General features: G+C 34.4%; 1 protein-coding gene across 1 annotated transcript in view; it reads left to right on the top strand.

The window, feature by feature from the left end:
• The window catches only part of CHIC2 (cysteine rich hydrophobic domain 2), a 30770-nt gene extending 12983 nt beyond the window's left edge, over nucleotides 1-17787 (top strand). The window contains exons 4-6 of the mRNA XM_030271087.4: nucleotides 7526-7582; nucleotides 7749-7808; nucleotides 10637-17787. Coding sequence (XP_030126947.1) covers nucleotides 7526-7582; nucleotides 7749-7808; nucleotides 10637-10687 — 168 coding nt within the window. The 3' untranslated portion in view covers nucleotides 10688-17787. The remainder of the gene's footprint in view (nucleotides 1-7525; nucleotides 7583-7748; nucleotides 7809-10636) is intronic.
• Nucleotides 17788-18159: the final 372 nt, after the last annotated feature.

Below are 18159 nucleotides of genomic sequence, written 5' to 3'. Positions count from 1 at the left end.
AAGATTGGCATGAAGAATACTTACAGATAAAAGGAGATCACAGAATACTAGTTTGGTTCTTTATAGATCAAATGTTAACCTTTTAGTACTTCAAAAATACATATTCTGAAGTTAAATTTGTGATTGTGGTTTTTTTTTTTTTATTTTCTATAAATCCTAAATATAGTGTATCTCTGGCATGTATAGTGAATATTCTAAATGCTATTGAAAATTTAATTGCATTTGTAATTAGAATTATGTCTCTGAACATTTTAATATTATTCAAAACAATCTGGGTAAAATTACCATTTCCATGTTATAGCCATGTTGTGCTGGCTAAGGTATATAAAGGGATCATGCAGTGGTTTGGGTTTTCTCTTCCTGTCCAGGTTGATGTGTTCCTGAAACTACTAGCATGAGTTGGGTAAAATTGGCATAGACCTATTTTGAAAGAGTATGCTAAAAATGATCTAGTTAGTTGTAAGATTTGGAAATTAGTTTAGAAAGGAACGTTTTTAGGGTTCTGTCTTTAGCAACTTAGAGATAATCCCAAATAAGGAACATATGCAAATACTGCTGAGGAAAGAATTAGAAGGCAAAATTACTTGAAATTTATATAATAAAATTAAACTAAGTAGAAAGCACTTGACAGAACAATAGCTTGTTAGACTGTTACTGTAAAACAGAAAATCAGACTAAAATTCTGACAAGTGTGAAGTAGTGACACAATTCTGTGCCTCTTCTCTTGATTTTTCTCAGAGTACCCTAGGTCTGGAAAGTGTTCACTTTTCTACTTTATTAAAACAAATCATAGTAAAATGTTATTTTCTGCTGAAGTGTAGCATTACAGTAACTGAAGCACTATATATAAAGTAAGTTATTTAATGAAGAAAACAGTAGTTCAAGAACCATTACTGCTGACAAAACAGTTGGGGGGATGAGGAGGGTGCAGTTCTACAAAAGAGAATAGTGAAGGAGTTAATAAGTCTAGTACCTTACCAAACACATGTTAAGTGTGAAATGACCAGGTACTTTTAATTTTTTCATTCATAAAAATATTTTTTGCTGAATTTTGGAATAAAATACTGAATCTAGAACAATAGTAATGATGGGAAATACTAAGTTGCAGATCTATTTTTTCTAAATTGGTAAAGTGGCTACAGGATCAACCAGTATTTTTCTGATTGGGCCCTTAGATGTACAAGGACTATAGAGAGGCTGTCCCTTTGAGAGGGTTCAGTCTCTTCAGCGTGCAGACTAGTGAAGTGATGGATTTTACAGTCTGCTACAGAGTTTTGTCAAGTCATGCTGCCTTTCAGTCTTTCTGGCCACGAGGCTTCTCTCCCATTCTTGGCCACTGCCCTTAGACACTCCTAACAGCAGGAGTCAAAGGATTCCTATGTACTAATAAACTAAACCTGAGAATGTTCCTAGGAGTTGGTGCTTTATAATTTGTACTTTTAGGAAGGTCCCTGGCAGGCTGTGGGTCTGTTTTGTGTAACAATTCATAGGCATTATCAAAACGCTTCAGGCACTATGAGTGGTTCGGAGGTTATGAAAACTTACTGATAGAGATGTAAGCTGTTCCCTGCCAGCTGGCTTGAAATGAATGGGAATGTTTCTGGGCACAGTTTCGTTTCTTAATAGAGATGTAACCAGAGATCCTTTAGCTTCTCAACCTACGCTGGCCTTGAACTATTTTCCATAGCATACTCCGGGATATTTTGGAAATAAATTTCAGGGACCAAAATTAACATCTCTCTAACCTTAAAAGAGGAGATGGAATTTTCATTCATCTTCAGTGTAAAATTTCCCACGGAGAATGACACCTGATGAGTTATTTGGTGGAGATTTGATCCTATTTTCATCCCTTTGTGGTCAATTCCATTTTCCATGTTCATTTTCTGTGGCCTTTTCTGTGAGAATGTCCTTCAGCAAGAGGTGGATGCTTTAGAGTGTGATAGCTAAATTTGAATAATTTCCTTGGAGTGATCAGAGCTTCATGGGTTTTGTTTCCATATGATGACAGAATCAGAGTTAGAATTTAATCCTAGAATGATTGAGTTACAAATCTTTATTTAAAAGTTCAACAACATGAAGTGTAGTCATGATGCCTCATGGATCAGTTCAACCCCTGTCTGCCGTGAAATGTGGTTTTTTTCACCGCATTCCAAGACCTTAAGGGAAGTGTGTTATTTTTGCCAAGATCAAGACTATTTCTGCTACAAGGCTTCTCCATGTTATGAAATTTTTACAAATGGTTACTTCTAGTCAGTGTTACCTCTTTATAGAAAGCAGCTAGCTTAGCTTACAAGAGCTAAGTTGGTGACTTAGCTCTTGTAGGACAGCTAGAATATCCAGTGGCTAAAATATCAGTTAGCATCTTGAATCCTTTGGATTTTGTGTTTTTGAGAGGAAACTTACAGAAGACTTGAATGAACTTCTAGGAACGTTCTTTGATAGTTTCTCTCTGCTAAGTGTTTCTACTGCAGACTAAAATGCCTTTGGAAAACACTCATTCAGTGTCTGTCAATTAGTACGTTGGTGATCCTTTCCATTTTACTCCTGGATAATATAAATGGGGTGTATGTTTCTGTACACCTTCTCTATCCTGCACAAGTTTCACGGCTTTACTGCTTTCTTAAACACTCCAGGAATTTGACAATCAAGGCAACCAGAGTAACTGAGGAATCATTTTGAGTTTAGATACTAAAAAGTGTAACATGCAGTAGTGTCAAATAACGCTGAGCTTGCCTTTATGTCAGCAAATAGTTTGGTGGAAGAGACCTTTCCAGAAAGTAATTGGAATGATTTGGTTCACTAAGCTTTAAATTAATCTCTTAGTGATGTACCAACCCAGGGCTGAGACCCGTACAAATGAGGTTAGTTTATGGATTGTGTGACACCATATCTTCAGGGCTATCTTCCACAATGCGAAGTTTCATGAAGTCAGCTTGATGTTGTCAGTTCTCCTGCTCCAGAATTCTGTTGATTATATTTCTCTCAGTGTGATCTGGAGCTTTGATCTATGCTTGAGGTTGGACTCACTTTCTGCACAAAGTAATCGATCTAGTAAGGCAAAATGCAGCAATAGCAATCTTGTTGGATAAGGCAGTTATTTCCAGATATTCTTCATTCTGTTTAATATAGATTTCACTTGCTTTCTTGCATGGATGCTGAAGTGGCTTCTGGGATGAGCATCCTTACAATGGTCTAAAATAAGAAATATCCTAGCTACTAATAGAAGTTATGCAAGATCTGCATGTTCACCTATGTAGTAGAACAGACACCTTTTCAAACTACCGTGCACTAAAGCATATAGTCCAGGATGTCAGGATCTGAAATCAACTCAGGTTTCACCTTTGTGATCTTCTCCCTTCACAACTGGAGAATTCCTTAGCAACATGGCAATCTTAACGATTTGCAGTTTCTATTGGTTTGCTTGAGGTATAGTGTTCAAGATGAGGACATCCTCAGCACAGATGTACTTCCTTCAGTTATGTGTGCTTTGCGTACAGCTTTGGTATTTTTGTGGTACCAGTATGGGCCTCAAAATTGGCTTGGGGAATGTTCTGATGTATTGAAAGTGAAGATATGAGACTCAGTTATCTTCTAACTTTCTATTTCATTTGTGCTGATGGCTAAATTACTTGGGTATAAATTTTGTAATCAGAATGAATATAAATTCCTGCTTCTGTCTTTTCTCTCTGTGAGTGAGTGGAATATAGTGATACTATAGTTCCAACCTCTGGCAGGATCCTTTGACTTTTTTCTGTGGTGTATAATACAAATTCTGGCCATGTGAGAAGCTAACAAAAGTCTGCCTGGTGTTGTCTCTTTGTATTTTGAAATTTAAGCATAAAGTGTATTTTTTTCAGGGCAATATTCAAAACCAGTAATACTTGATTGTGGTAAAGTTTTGTATGAAGGAATTTGAAAATCTCATGCTATTTGTTGGGCTAATAGTGCACTATTTATACATATGTGTGATTTCAGATGACAAGTTAAAGATCAAATGCATGTAGGGGAGAGTCTTTGGGAAAACAACTACAAATATAGTTGTTAGTGGAGGATCCTGTTGTTGCTATCCAGGTTGCTTCCCCATATAATAAAGACAAAGGGAGGTACTCAAATTAGCACCACTTTGGGAGTCATGTAAGATCCTTTTGTTTAATATTGTACCAGCCATTCACTGATTTACAGCGGGACTTGAGGGGGCCTTGGCCCATTTGCTAGTGCGGTTTAGTGCAGTGTGCATGTTCCTGGCCGTGCACTGCCAGAGGGGTCCTGTTGCTGCACAGCCTTCCTGTCCAGACCATAATTCCATCTGGAACTAACTGGATAGACACTGCAAAGGTGTAACAGAAATGTCTTGCAGTTGGTAATGGATTCAGTACTCTCCTTCTTTCTGCATGGAAAATTCATATTTAGGCTTAGATTTTTCGGGGTTTTTTTCCCCATGTTTGAGGGAAAAACTTTAATTTACTGAATCAGAAGTGATAAGCATCAGTGAAAGTGTATTCTGCGCTGGGGTTTTTTGGGAGTCTGATTTTTCAAAAGACACTCTTAGACATTAATGTCTTTAAAGAATCAGTTATGTTACAGAAATATTAAACATTTCATCTAGACAATTGAAGAGGTTTATTTTACAAAATTCTGTGGATAGCATTGAAGACTGCTTTTTTCGTCAAATATGTTACAAAGCATGGTTTCTTATCATTGGTATGCTGAAAAGTTTTTTTTTTTTGCTCAAATATTGGACTGGGTAAAAAAAAATTAAAAGCTGGATAGTATTAAATCTTCCTAATAAGCAAGTCTCTCTTCCACTTAATTTGTGCTTTTGTTGTGGCTAACAAATAATTTGCTGTATGGGTTTTTCTGTACACCATTGATAGAATATACAAGCTTGTCATCCTAGTGTGCTGGAAATGCTACACTCAAATCAAGTGTTCCTTTCTGGTTTTGTATATCCTCACCTGCTCCTCACTGTAAATCATTGAGATGTCAAGAGCAGTGATTAATTAAGCTGCACGTGCAAGTGCTTTTTTTCACCTGTCAAGTAGGAAGAAAACTTACTATAGTGAATTGTGTGATGCTGTTTAATGAATTTCTTTTTTTTTTTCCAGGCTCTGAGGTTTGCAGAAATATTTTACAGTCTAATTTTCATTAACATTTCTATATTAGTAATATGGTATGTTTGGGAGCTATGACTAGTCTAGATTATACTATAGGAAGGGTAGGTAGAATTTAAGGCTCTGGGAAGATAAAGAATCATGGTCTTGAGTCTGCATGTATTTTTATCTCATGCTAGTCAAATGGCTTTAAGCTGTCCTCTAGTTTGAATAAGCCAATTAATAGTACCTATCAATTTCTTATTTATATTTATGTATTGTAATATAGGTGTAATTTTATTGGAATTTGAAAAGCTTGGATGTTTTTCACAGTCTTTAGGGCAAACAATTAAATTAAATTGTATAGTGATCTTAATCTATTATTAAAAGGTCCTGGAAAGGAAGATTACAAGGTAGATTCAGGTTTTGAATCAGTTTTGCCATTGGTTTAGCAGCGGGTGGGCAGGCAGATGCCTGCTCAGAGTAGAACCTATTGCCATTTTTCACCATTGATAGAGTAGCCTTTCAGAGTCAATGAGCTCTGTCAATGTGAGCTTGTCAAGGCTACAACTTCATAGACCTGAGAGGCGGTTTGAGAGGTCAGCCCTTTTCAGGTTTGCTGTGATGCAAATGAACTTTAATGCTTAAACAACTATTGGAATTTTTATGTCTGCTCCTTGTTCTTTTTTCTTCACAAAGTCATTGACGAGACATTCAGTGCTTTTTAAATTGGAAGTTGCATTGTGCTAAAGACCTAGTACAGATTTACGGAGGGCTGAAAGCAGTTAGATCATGTTCTTTTCATGGTGCGATTAGAATCAAATCGATTTCCCTACAGCCTTCAGCATTCAGATGGCAATTTTAACAAAGCTTGGGGGCTAGACAAGGGACAAAACGACTGAACTGAATGTTAATTACACTCTGCAGCCTTATTTTCTTTTGATTTGGAGCTGACTGGCAACTAAATTAACAAAAGTGTGACCATAACTGCTGCCCTATTTTCATTTAAAAGGAGAGCAGACTCTAAAAGGCTATCTTTACAAAGAAACAAGTGAGGTCTACTGATTATTGTTAAAGGGCACTGTCTTTAAAAACATAATAATAAGAATAACCCCAAAAATACTCAATTTCCAGTTGATGTGATAAATTAGTCGCTGGTATGTCCACCTTTTGATAATTCCTTGGCTTGTGATTTTAAAATAAAACATAACAAAAAATTTGCTGTAATGAATAGTGATAGATAGCAGTGGTCTAATTTTTAATAATGTGACCACAGTACATGCTTAGCTGTGTTTCCCCACAACTACTTCAGTACTAAACTAGAGGATGTTTGAAAACCAAGATGTTAATATTTGGGTGGAAATGAACAATTTGTTGTCTAATTTTGATTTTAGTTGGACATTTTTGTTTCTCATGGCAGCATTTCGTTTGGTTTGTTAAGGTTCATTTACTGTACTAGTATTTTGTAGTAATAACAGCAAGATGCTTTCCCCTGACCCTTCTCTGCCTTGTGAGGAAGCTGCAGCTGCATGAAGTTGTATTTGATTCTTGTCATTGCTCAGTCCTTTTGCACCTGCAGGTCTGTTGGTCTCATCTTAACACCTGGCACCATGAATTATCCTCTTTTTATTCACGTCTGTAGCAAATCCCATTTAGAGCTAAGCAATATATATTCTGGCAGTTAAATGACCATAAATGTCAGTATGTATTTCTCAAATGTAAATATAACTGAATAATTATATTCAAAATGCTGTGAAACTTTGCAGCACAGAATGTCCTTTAATTCTTGCATGCATAATCTTAAAAAGCTGTGCAGTACAGCTTTCAGGATTCTCTATTTGAAATGTCAAGTGTGGATGGCATAGTCAGCAAACCTTTCCTTTAGAATCCTAAATATTGGGTTTGCTCTCTATACAGATCACAAACTTAGTAATGCTTTTTTGTGGAATTTACTGTAACTTTCTGCATTTGCTTTTTCACTCTCTAAAATCTGGATGTACGTTTATTTATTTAGAGTAGTACTGTGTATTTACACTTGACCTACAGCACTGCAAAATAGTTTGCAACATTTGTGAGTTTATATGCTGACCTTAGCAGTACATTTAGATCACGGATCCTGAGGGAGCAGTGTTCCTGCTTTTTATACTTAGATCCCTTTGAAATTTCTGTGATCTTAAAGTTAAAACTGCTGTAAGAACCAGAGAGCAAACATATCAACAGTTTTTGTTCCAAAGTGATTGAAGTACTTACTCGGCTATCATAAAAAGTTGTTTCTGTTCTAGATACTATTTAATACCAGACAAGTTTTGATCATACTACAGACCACCTTGTACTCAGTCACTGTCCTGTACCTCTCTCCTTTTCACACAAAAGCAGCTGCAAAAAGTTTTTCTAAAACCAGTCAAGAGTAAAATTCTTTCTCATTTGTCTTCCAGACACGAAGATCGATTGAGAAGTTATTAGAATGGGAAAACAATAGGTTATACCACAAGGTGAGTGCCGCAGGGAGCAGCTTCGTACTGTTGGAGTTTGAATTGCACAGTATGGAAACAGATGCTTTTGTTGAACGAAAAATATGAAAGGTGAACAAATGGGCTAGTCTGTGTGCTGCAATAAAATACAGCTCATTTTTCTTCTTTTTCTTTCCTCCTTGTCTAGCTGTGCTTGCATTGGAGACTAAGCAAAAGGAAATGTGAAACGAATAACATGATGGAATATGTAAGTTAAAGGGCTGTTTTGTGAGTTTCTCTATTAAATGATCATTTATTTTGCTTCTGATCTTATTCTTTTCATGATTATTAATCAGTAAAGGTGTCAGGAGCTTAATCGCCTGAGTGCAAGGATTTTCTACGGTTCACAGATGCATGGTTTCATGTGCAGGACTGATTTATAAAGTTATGAATGACTTGAAAACAACGCTTCACTGTGTTCTGAAAAATAATAAATTAATTGCCAAGATAAAATAGCTTCAACATGTGCTGATGGAGTGTGAAATTTTAGATGCTGTATAAAGAATAACCACAACTTTGGTTACGCAGCAAGTCAGATATGGCTATTTTATATTATGCTAATCAAGTCCAAAAGTATGGAAGAAGACCTTTCAACTAAGCTGTTGGAGCTTAAGAAACAGTTAGCCTTTTTAGATTTTAACTGCCCCTTACCTCAACTATCTTGCAAGTATTTTTATGTCAAATTGGTGTCACTAAAATATTTTCAAGTCAGTCTCTGGAGTTTTAATCTACTTTAGTCTTTGGCTGAGACTCCATATACCTGTCTTAGAAGTATACAGTGAGAAGTTATGTGTGGTTTAAAATTAATGGTGCCCTGTGTAGGATTTAGCTTGCAACTTGTTCTTCTTGGTGCTGTTCTTATTTTCATTTTCAATATATCTTGGAAGTACAGAGGATAGGATGAAATTAAGCTGTTAAAATGTAAACAACATTAGAAATTCCATAATTTCTTTTAATACTTTAGTAGCTAGGCTGTAGAAGGTTAGGTTTTTAAAAATAAAAATTAGCTTTGAACTGCATCAGGTCTAACTTGGTTGTGATCTTCCGTTGCACCGCATGTTGTCTGTTCTTTAAAATAGCAAAGCTACAATGCCTGTAAAAAATTTAAATGTAATTTAATAGTACAAAATTATATTTAAATTATCTTTATCTTTTAGTCTTCTCCTTTTCCCTGTCCCTCCACTAGATCTTGTCTCTTGCCTGAAATACAGGATCTTCAAAAAGCATTTTTTACAGAATGGCTCTATTCAGTTCACGGAATAAGTACTTTTTGTAAAATTTATTCTACTGAAATATTTAGGTTAGATATATGGGTGTGACTGAAAATGGAATAAATGAAATTTCAAAATATAGACTTAAACTTTGCCTAAATTAAGCATTTGTATTTTGCTGAAAACCTTATTTTTCTACAGGAAACATTGTCAAACCCAATGTTCTGCAGATTCAATTGGAAAAAACATAATGTGAGTTTGTAAATACTATGGCCCAGCAATATTCATTCTGTCGAATATAATTTCAAATCATTTGACCTGCTTACTATAATAATATATGCATGGGCATATAGTTTTACAGGATAAAGGCCAAAGATTTTATTTTCAATTTGTGAAACGTTGGGTATTACCTTTGTGTATACTTAATGAGAAAATTTTTACAAAACCTCAATGTGACATTTTCTTGCTTTCAGTGAACTGATCTGTTAGTATCTCTAAAAACTGCCCCTAATATGATTGTAATAGACAAATAATAATGCCTATCCTCAACTTTTCATGAAATAGGTGATTTAAATTAGACTGTTGTACACAAAACTTGGTGCTTCACCAAACTGAGGTTTGAAATCCACTGTAGTAGATGTTAAAATAAATACATAATTGATTAAATTAGGAACAACAGGATGATATTATACCTTTGGCATAAACACAGTGCTCCAGCTTTACTTCTTGCTCCCTTTTTGAAAACTTGCCTGAAAATCTGAAGCCCTGGTATCTCTATAGAATCCAGTGGTTGACTCAGGTCAGTGATAAGTGGATTTTGAGCAGTTTGCATTACTTCTGTGTAAAAAAGTCACCCCTGAATATCTCAAAAAATAAACTTGTATACCTAATTTCCGTATTTATTATTCCAAAAGTACTTACCTTAGAAATAAGGTTGGAGACTTTATTTTCTGAAGCTTCGTATGCTTTTAGAGATAGAAGTCTTTATTCTCTAAGCAGCTAAGTTGTATTCTCCTTTACAATCACAAACATTGAGAAATAATTAACTTCTTAAAAAGGTAAGCTTCCCTTACAAGTAAATAAAATCCTTATTTATGTTACCTGATGCATTTATTTGTTTATAAATCAGAGCATGTTGCTGTGTTATGACTGTCTCAAAAGAAAGAATGTGCAAAATTCAACATTTTCTTCAAGCTTTCTATTTAAAGAGAATAAATACTTGAATTGTGTTCTGGAGTGGACCCTATAGTGTACTTAGCTGAGAAAGATGGGGTTTAAATTTGAATTGAGACCATAAGAATAATCACGCAAAACCATTAGTCAAGTTCATACTTGAACATTTGTACATATGGGAGCTTTGCAAAAGTTGACACACTTTTTTATACAGGTATTGAACTATAAGCATAGTTTAGAATCCTGTATTAAGTGGCAACAATTCTGAAGTAAGTGAAATTGCAATTGAAAATTGACTTTTCATGCATTGTGCATTCAGGAGGTTTGTTTATGTTTTAATGAATGCATTTATACCTCTTCTGTAATTTTTTCCCAATAAATAAATTACTGTATAATAATTCTTCAACATAATTATGAGTAGGCAAACTTTTCCAGATGAATTTTATTCTTTGAGTATTGGTTTTCATCACCAAACCAATTATCATACATGACTTTTCTAATGGTCTCTTACCTGAGACAAATGCCATGATTTTTTTCATCACAACTTGATATACTAAAAAAAACCCCAAACCTAAAACCATGTGAATTATAATTGTGATAGATAATAGGATTGCTGCCATTTTTAATACATATTTGTTTTCTTTTTATACAGGTCATCCTTATAGAATTTTTACCAAAGACACCGATTTTTCGACCGGATTAGCATTCAATTTATTTATAGAGACTTACTCAAGTATGTTGTCTTTCCAATGGTGCCTTGCTTGGTGCTCTCCTGGTAGTGACATAACTTTGGTTCTACAGAATCTTGTGGTGGTTTCATTTTTTTGTTTGTTTGTCTTGGTTTTCCATGTTTGTTTGTTTTGATTTATTTTTGGTTGGTTAGTTGTTTTTTTTGGTTTTTTAAAATAACAGTATGTTCTAAGTGTATTTGGTCAAACTCTGCAGAGTAATTTCATACAAATGTTAATTACTACTTAAGTTATTTTTACTTTTGCTACTTCTGTTTATTAATGTATCTTGATTTTCAAAGAAGTCTTTTATATGTATGCGCGCGCGTGTGTACATATATATATTACTATAAATACACAGCTGAAAATGATATACAAGTGAACAGGTATTTTTTTATCCCTATATGATACAACTGGTTGACTGTACATTGTGTAAATTCCTTTAGTCATTCTGAAGTTGCTGAAGTTCCTTCTAAGATATTTGGAGGTTTCTGTCAGTGACTAGTCAATTGTAAATACTTTTATTTCTTTTTGGGATATTGACTAGTCCCTTTCAGCAAAAGAAGGAGACAAAGTTCTTTTTGAAACTCTGATTTTTGGAACCCAGATATTGTTAGTAGAAATCTCTGTGCTTTTCATGAAGAAGTCCTGTCAACTGGTTTTTTAAAAATTTGGCTTTAAAAAATTAAAAAAGGCAGCCAAGTGGAATTATTTTACTCAGACTGGAAGAATCACTGAGAACATTGCATGCATTTGATTAGTAGAACTCAAGATCACAAAAGTATATTATTATTGCATTTTATTATGTAGCTGTTTTAATTCAGTCAATTGCCATGTGCCAGCTTTATTCATACTGTTTACCAGAGCTTGTACACAGGGGTGCAGAAGGACTTGTTTTAGTAAAACTTAATTGACCAAGAAAACCTTTCATGTTTTTTTTGGTTAAAACTACTTATGCAGAAAAAAATTATTGAATTATTGAACAGTTCCAGATGCAAATGCCATGTATTAAAGTAATCAAAGCAGGATGCACTGGGCAACAGTGTATGCCTAAATGTGTTAGACAGTTATTTATTGCACCCTTTCTTTTGCTCACTTTGGTTAACAAGGCTTATTTTCTGCACAAGTATAAGACTTTTCTTAACTGGATATATGATGTATGCTTGGGTCAGGCCAATTGTATTTCATTTCGTCTGGTTATACTTTAGTTTTACATATCTTCACACATAGCTTTTGGGTTTTTTTTAAATTGCAACTCTCATACTGTAGAATTTACTTAAGTATCTAAAATTATTGTACACAAAATTGATCTAAGTTAAGAACACGTTCCTTGTACAGATGTGTTAGCAAGCAATAATGTGAATATATTAAAAAACCAGATATACTCTGCTTAATATTTGTATGAATGAAAAGTTGATACCACTACAAGAATAGTCTTCTCTTTTTATTCTTTTAAATACAAGTTTTATTTCAAGGTAATGTATTACAAATACCTTGATGCTGTGAGCTATTTTTCTATGTCTTCAAAATATTTATTCTCTGTAAAATATTCCCTAGTGAGTATTCTATTCCTGAATTGTTCATAGTGGGAGTGGTCTAGAAAGTTTTAAGTTTTCTTAAATCTAAGTTTTCTGTATCTGTTCCCAAAATTCATCCTTTGTTCAGCTTTCATCTGTGGATTCCTACTGTTCACTTTGAGAATAGCTCAGCTATGCTTTTCGTACAAGCCTACAAGGGTGTTTCTTTGACTTAACAGAATATGATTTTTAATTAACAAATCCCAGTTTTGTGCTGGCCTCAGTCTTCGGAGTGACACCCATGGTTTCTCTACAAAGTAACTGTTTATAATTTTCTAAAAATCAATTTCAACCTCTTCTTCAGGACAAATCTGGGTCTGCTGCATTCCTCTCACCCAGAAGTATTAATTATAACCTCAGACTAGTTTCAGCCCGCGGGAAGACAGAAACCTAATGGCAACAGAGATGGGGGAGGTTGGAGGTGCAGAGGAAAGGTTGGAATTGAACAGAAGTGATAACTGGTGATAAATACTTATGACCAGAAATATAATTGATTTCTTTTGTGTCAGTTTTCAATAAAATGAATATTGGATCATGTGAGGCCTAGATTTTATAAAAAAATTTATTTTACTATAGAGATAATTTGTGTCATGGATGCAGTTTTCCACTGATGTGGAAATCTATCCCTCCCCTCTAGTGGCTTGTGATATGTTCATAGCAGCTATTTGCCTTAGTTTAGTACTCAAACTTCCCATAGCATGTTCTGTCCACGTCCACAGCTACCTTGCCAGCAGCACCCAAACCCAGTGATGGTAAAGCAGCTTTAGGTGTGATGTGTGCTGCGACCAGAACAGTGAACAGCATGTGGCTTACAGGTTTGCAGAGTATCCCATTCGGAAAGCTTCCACATCAACAGTAGTGATGCTTCAGTTCTTGTCTACATCTAGGTGCATCAGCAGTCATAGGCTTGGTTAGCAGGCAGGCATTTCTATATTACAGCTGTGACTTTCTCTTTAAGAAATAATATAGAGATACAAAGTAGAGCTCTGAGCAACTAAAAAGATAAATCCCTTTATAAGGAGGCCAGACTTACTCCCTCAAAAAGTATTTTGGATATTTTATTAATACAATGTCTCTGACTTAAAATATAATCAGGAAACTTGAGAAAATGCCTATATTGAGAGGTGAATTTTATCTCAGAAGTGGTACTCTCCTCAAGAAGTAGTACATTCACCTAGTAAGAATGTTACAAAACATTTTCATGCAGTCCCTTTCAATTCATTAATTACAGTGATGGAAATTGAAGATGGCAGGAGCTTTAATCAGCTGTTTAATGCCTGCAGCAGTTGTCATGATTTTCTTTTGATGTTGCTTCTGAAATACTAAATCTGTTTATTTTGATTGCAAGTGAGAAGACATATATTACCTTTTTTTGTCACTTGGCAAAGAATGAAATTGCACAGTTTGAGCAGACTAGAAGCTATAGTAAGACTTCCAGGATACAGCCTACTCTTTGCTAAAATAGCTATTACATTATACTAACTTGTTTAGCTTATTGCAGCTCAGCAGTTCCTACAGATAATCTTATCTAGTTCAAATTTCCTTGAACAGTTAAGTTAGGTATCAAGTTGATAATAATCCTTTAGCTAATTATGCCTGTTTCATCTTTAGCCTGCTGAACTAATGGTGAAGGCATCAATGAATCCCTGTGAGAGCTAATTATTAGTTTTAGATACAGTTGCCTTTAACTGGTGAATAAAGATTTTTTACTCACTGTAATATAATAGAAATGAATTCTTTTAATTTTTTTTTTAATTTAGGTGGAAATAAGTTCTGAGAGAGAAGGACTTTCTCTCTGACCCTATGTGAAGAATTCTGAAGAGCTCATTTGTTGTTAAATAGTTGTGACTCCAAGTTTATATTGAGATTGACAAACTTCACCAGAAATGAAAATGTTTATGGAGATACAGGAAGTCAGTAAATTTTTTTATAGTAGGTCAGTAAGAGTAATTTTAATAAACTATTTATGCAAATCCAAAATGTCCCATGATATTTAAGCCCAAGAAAAATAGTTTGTAAAAACTTTTTACAGAACTTTGATGCAAATTATAATCTCTAAATCAATTTGTTAAATGATATGTTTTTGTAATTCTCAAGACCATGATGTTTAAATGTAATGCATTGTCTCTCAGATACAGGCTTACTTAAAAGTCAGTTTTAATTTTTTTTTCCTAGAAGTTATTATTTAGCCCCAAAGATTTTAGGAAGAGCTTTAAAATGCAATCTGTAACTGCTTAGAAGCCAGGAGCCAAGGAAAAAGAACGTGTCTTTATTCCCTCCCCCCCACCCGCCCCCCCCAAAGTCTTAATTTTAAATTGGTTCCCTTGTTTTGGAGCCCTAGTTTATGGGTTTTGAGCAGCTGGCAATAATGCAAATTGTCCACCAAAAACCCCATTTGAATTCTGAACAGTTTAAAGAGATCACTTTATTGAAGAGGTGAAAGACTTGTTAGGCAAAGAAAATCCATGGTTCTTTTAAGTTCTCCCAGCACTGCTGTTGAGTAATTAAAATAAGGATCATGATGACCTTACATTAGGTCAAAATCCAGATGATTTTGTGTAAAGGAAACACTCAATTAGAGAGGTCTCAGAGCCTCAAATGTCTTGGATTCATAGTAGTGACTTATTAAGGATAAGTGGCACTGGCTAGTTTTGTACCTGTGACTAAAATAATTTATGTTGCTCTTCAGCAACCTTGCTTATGAAAAGAAAGCATTTTAGAAATCTGTATTCATCACTGCTAATTTGCTGTAATTTCTGTGCTTCTCCCTATAGCCACGTTGCATTTCCATGACAAACAGCTAAGTGTATGATAATTATAATGCCTTTAATAGCCATATTGTAGATAGAAATATTAACTTCTCAGGGACTAATAGGAAATACGAACATGGAATAAATGAGCTGAATGCCTATCTGCATGAAGGCTTACTTTGCAAATGTCACCCTAGAAACTTAATTGTAATATGCATGACCATTATGAATGTTATTCAATATAAAGTTATGAGAGCTTATTTTACTCTGTATTACTAGGCTGCTGAATGTCAAAGTATGTTGAAGAAGGATAAATGAAGGGGTTTTTTTTTCTTAGATTTGGATGGATCTATTATTTCTAATGGTGCTACTTTCTTAATTCCTGTGTTTATTCTTTGTAAAGTTTTCTCTGTAGGCTGAGTGAATCAAGGGATACTGGTGTACTAAGAAAACAGTATCATTCTTCTTAAGAAAGTAGAATAATTTCAAGGGGCAAAGTACTCTAGAAGTGAAAAAAAGTCACTGCTAAAAACGTGCATTTATTATTCATTAGATATCCATTTATACTGTTTTGTTGATAACAGTACTTTGCAGTTCATTACTTTTTGAACTTTCTAATACATCAGTCAGTGTAGGCTAAATTAGAAACCATGTTTGAATTGCTTGAAACCCTTGTTTCCTTACTTGAAAGGTCATATGTTGACACTTGTGCTGATGTATGTATGTATTCCTACAATATAGCACCTGGGTAATATACATCTTTTATAAAACTACATTTTACTGATTTCATGGAAGTTGTCCTTTAAGAAAAATCATCTGTTTTTTTAGCTCATTAATGTTTCATTAAGATTTATTTTCTTGAAGAAGGATTCTTAAATGTTTTGCTCTTCAAAATACAACAGTTCGGTAGGAACAATTTAGTGAGGCAAAAGATGAAATATAGGAATTAGGAGAAGCAACACTCAAAAGATTGGATTTGGGGATTAGGTTTAGAGTTCTGTGGGTATGGTAGAAAATAGTTTTGAACTGAATGAAATGGTATTGAATTATGCAAATTAAACAAAAGCTATCAGTCCATTTTGGTAATTATATAGACTGTTTATTAACTTCTGTTCATTTTTTTTTATTTTGGTGTGTTATTGATTTATTTTGATTATGCTCTAGTTGATAGACAATTCTGCTATCATGCACAATAATAATGCAGAAGGTAAGCTTCCTTCTAAACTCAGCATCTCTTCATTTAAAATTGACCAAAATGGAATTGCTGATGAGAGCTGCGCTGAGTGCGGAACAGTCTTTTCCTAAGCTGGAGCCTGTAATGCATGACTAATTGTTTCCAAAGAAAATTCTTGACCTGTCCAGACAGCTCCTGTCATGTGACAGTATATCTAAGGCCCACAGATAGGATCCAGTTAGTACAACTTATGTTCAGGTAAGTAAGACTTTTGTAGTTAATTGTAGTTTCACAGAGAAGGGAACCATTGACAAATGCTCACTTTGAGAGAACAAATAGATTTTTATAATGTTTATTGAAACATGCTTTCTTCTTGTTGTTTGCTTCTCATTTATAGCTTAATAAATGAGAGTTACTTTGCCTCGTATTGAAAACTAGACTTTGTAGGCAGCTGAAGACTTTTTTTTGACTTTTTTTTTTTGTTACAGTATTTTAGGTTTATGAATACATTTTTTAAGTCATGTTTAGAAATGTTTCAAAAAGTCATATCCTGGTGCAATGTAACTGATATTTTTAGTGGCTGTATGTTTAAACTGTTTTCATTGTGCTGATATAAATATCTAACTCATCCACTCCAAGTATGTATCTGTGATCCTTTTATGCTAGCAATAGGCTTTCTAACTTGTTAGGATATGCAGTGTACCTACTGGCTAATATTGTCAATGAACAGTTTGGTTCAGTGAGATAACAGGGAATGTGAAGTAGTTCCTGATATAAAAAGTGTGATCCAGATTCTTGTTTTCATAAAGGGCAGAATCTGGAAATCAGAATATGAACTCATTCCAAACATAAATTTGAAAGAGCATAGTAAACTACAAAACAATGCCTAAATGTGTGCTAAATTTGACCTGTGTAACTCATGTTGCATTAAAAGAATTTGCAGAGAATTGCATTGGACTGTGTGTGCTTAGGAAAGATCTGTTAAATGTATGAAGTGGTAATAGTAAATAAATCACTGAAAAGATGTTGCCATCAAGAAGGAAAACTTAAACCCCAGTATTTTGGAGTATGCTAAAAATCCATTTCAAGCAAAAAACGTGTAAGCAATAATTTAACCTAAAACTGGAAATTAAAGAAGCTGCTACTTATAGAGAGACTTGATGTTAATTTAGCCCATTGGGCATCTCTCCTCTCACATAGAGTTTAGAAAGATAGGTTTGCTGTGATTTCTACTATTGTAACATTCCTCTTCAAGTATCCTAAGTCCAGAGACTTCGAAAAAGCTTAGAAGCCAGCACTGTGTTTACAGGGTGCACAGCTTTGGGAGGAGAAGATAGGAATAAAAAGACTTTTTTAAGGCTGCAAAATTGTATATATGCATATTTAAGACTATTTAACCATGTCTGCTAAATTAGTGAGGGTAAAATATTGTTGAATTCTGGAATATTATTTAATACATCGACATTGGTTTTTCCTGACCTGACCCAGAATTGGAAAGGACTCCAGTATAACATTTTTTAAAGCATTTCTTAAGTTGTATGTATTATAAACTAATAAAATAATTGTTTAACCTATCTTCTAAGCCTTACAGTTCTTCATCTGTGTTGTGGAGAGGGTGTGGTAGGGAGAGGAAGAAAAGGAAAAAGTTGAGAAACTGCTGTATTGTGCAATGGTCTCATCTTACTTCCAGTTCATACTTTTAGTCTAAATGGTGGGGAGGGTGAGAGGGGAGAGAAAACATTTTGGATAATTTAGGTGACTCCAGGACTAGAGTTACCAAATTATAGGTATTGCCTGCCGTAAGTGTTTCAAACTGGTTTTTCACTAAGTCCACATTTGGAGTTCTTTAAGCTTTTCAAGCACTAATGATAGTAGGATTTATTAAATGTACTATCATTATGGTTGAATGGTGATTTTGAAGCTGTGTCTATGCTTTTATGTTTTAT

Source organism: Taeniopygia guttata, chromosome 4, assembly GCF_048771995.1.
Source record: "Taeniopygia guttata chromosome 4, bTaeGut7.mat, whole genome shotgun sequence".
Lineage (NCBI taxonomy): Eukaryota > Metazoa > Chordata > Aves > Passeriformes > Estrildidae > Taeniopygia > Taeniopygia guttata.
The sequence above is the reverse complement of the archived record's forward strand: the minus strand, read 5'-3'. Positions and strand labels throughout refer to the sequence as shown.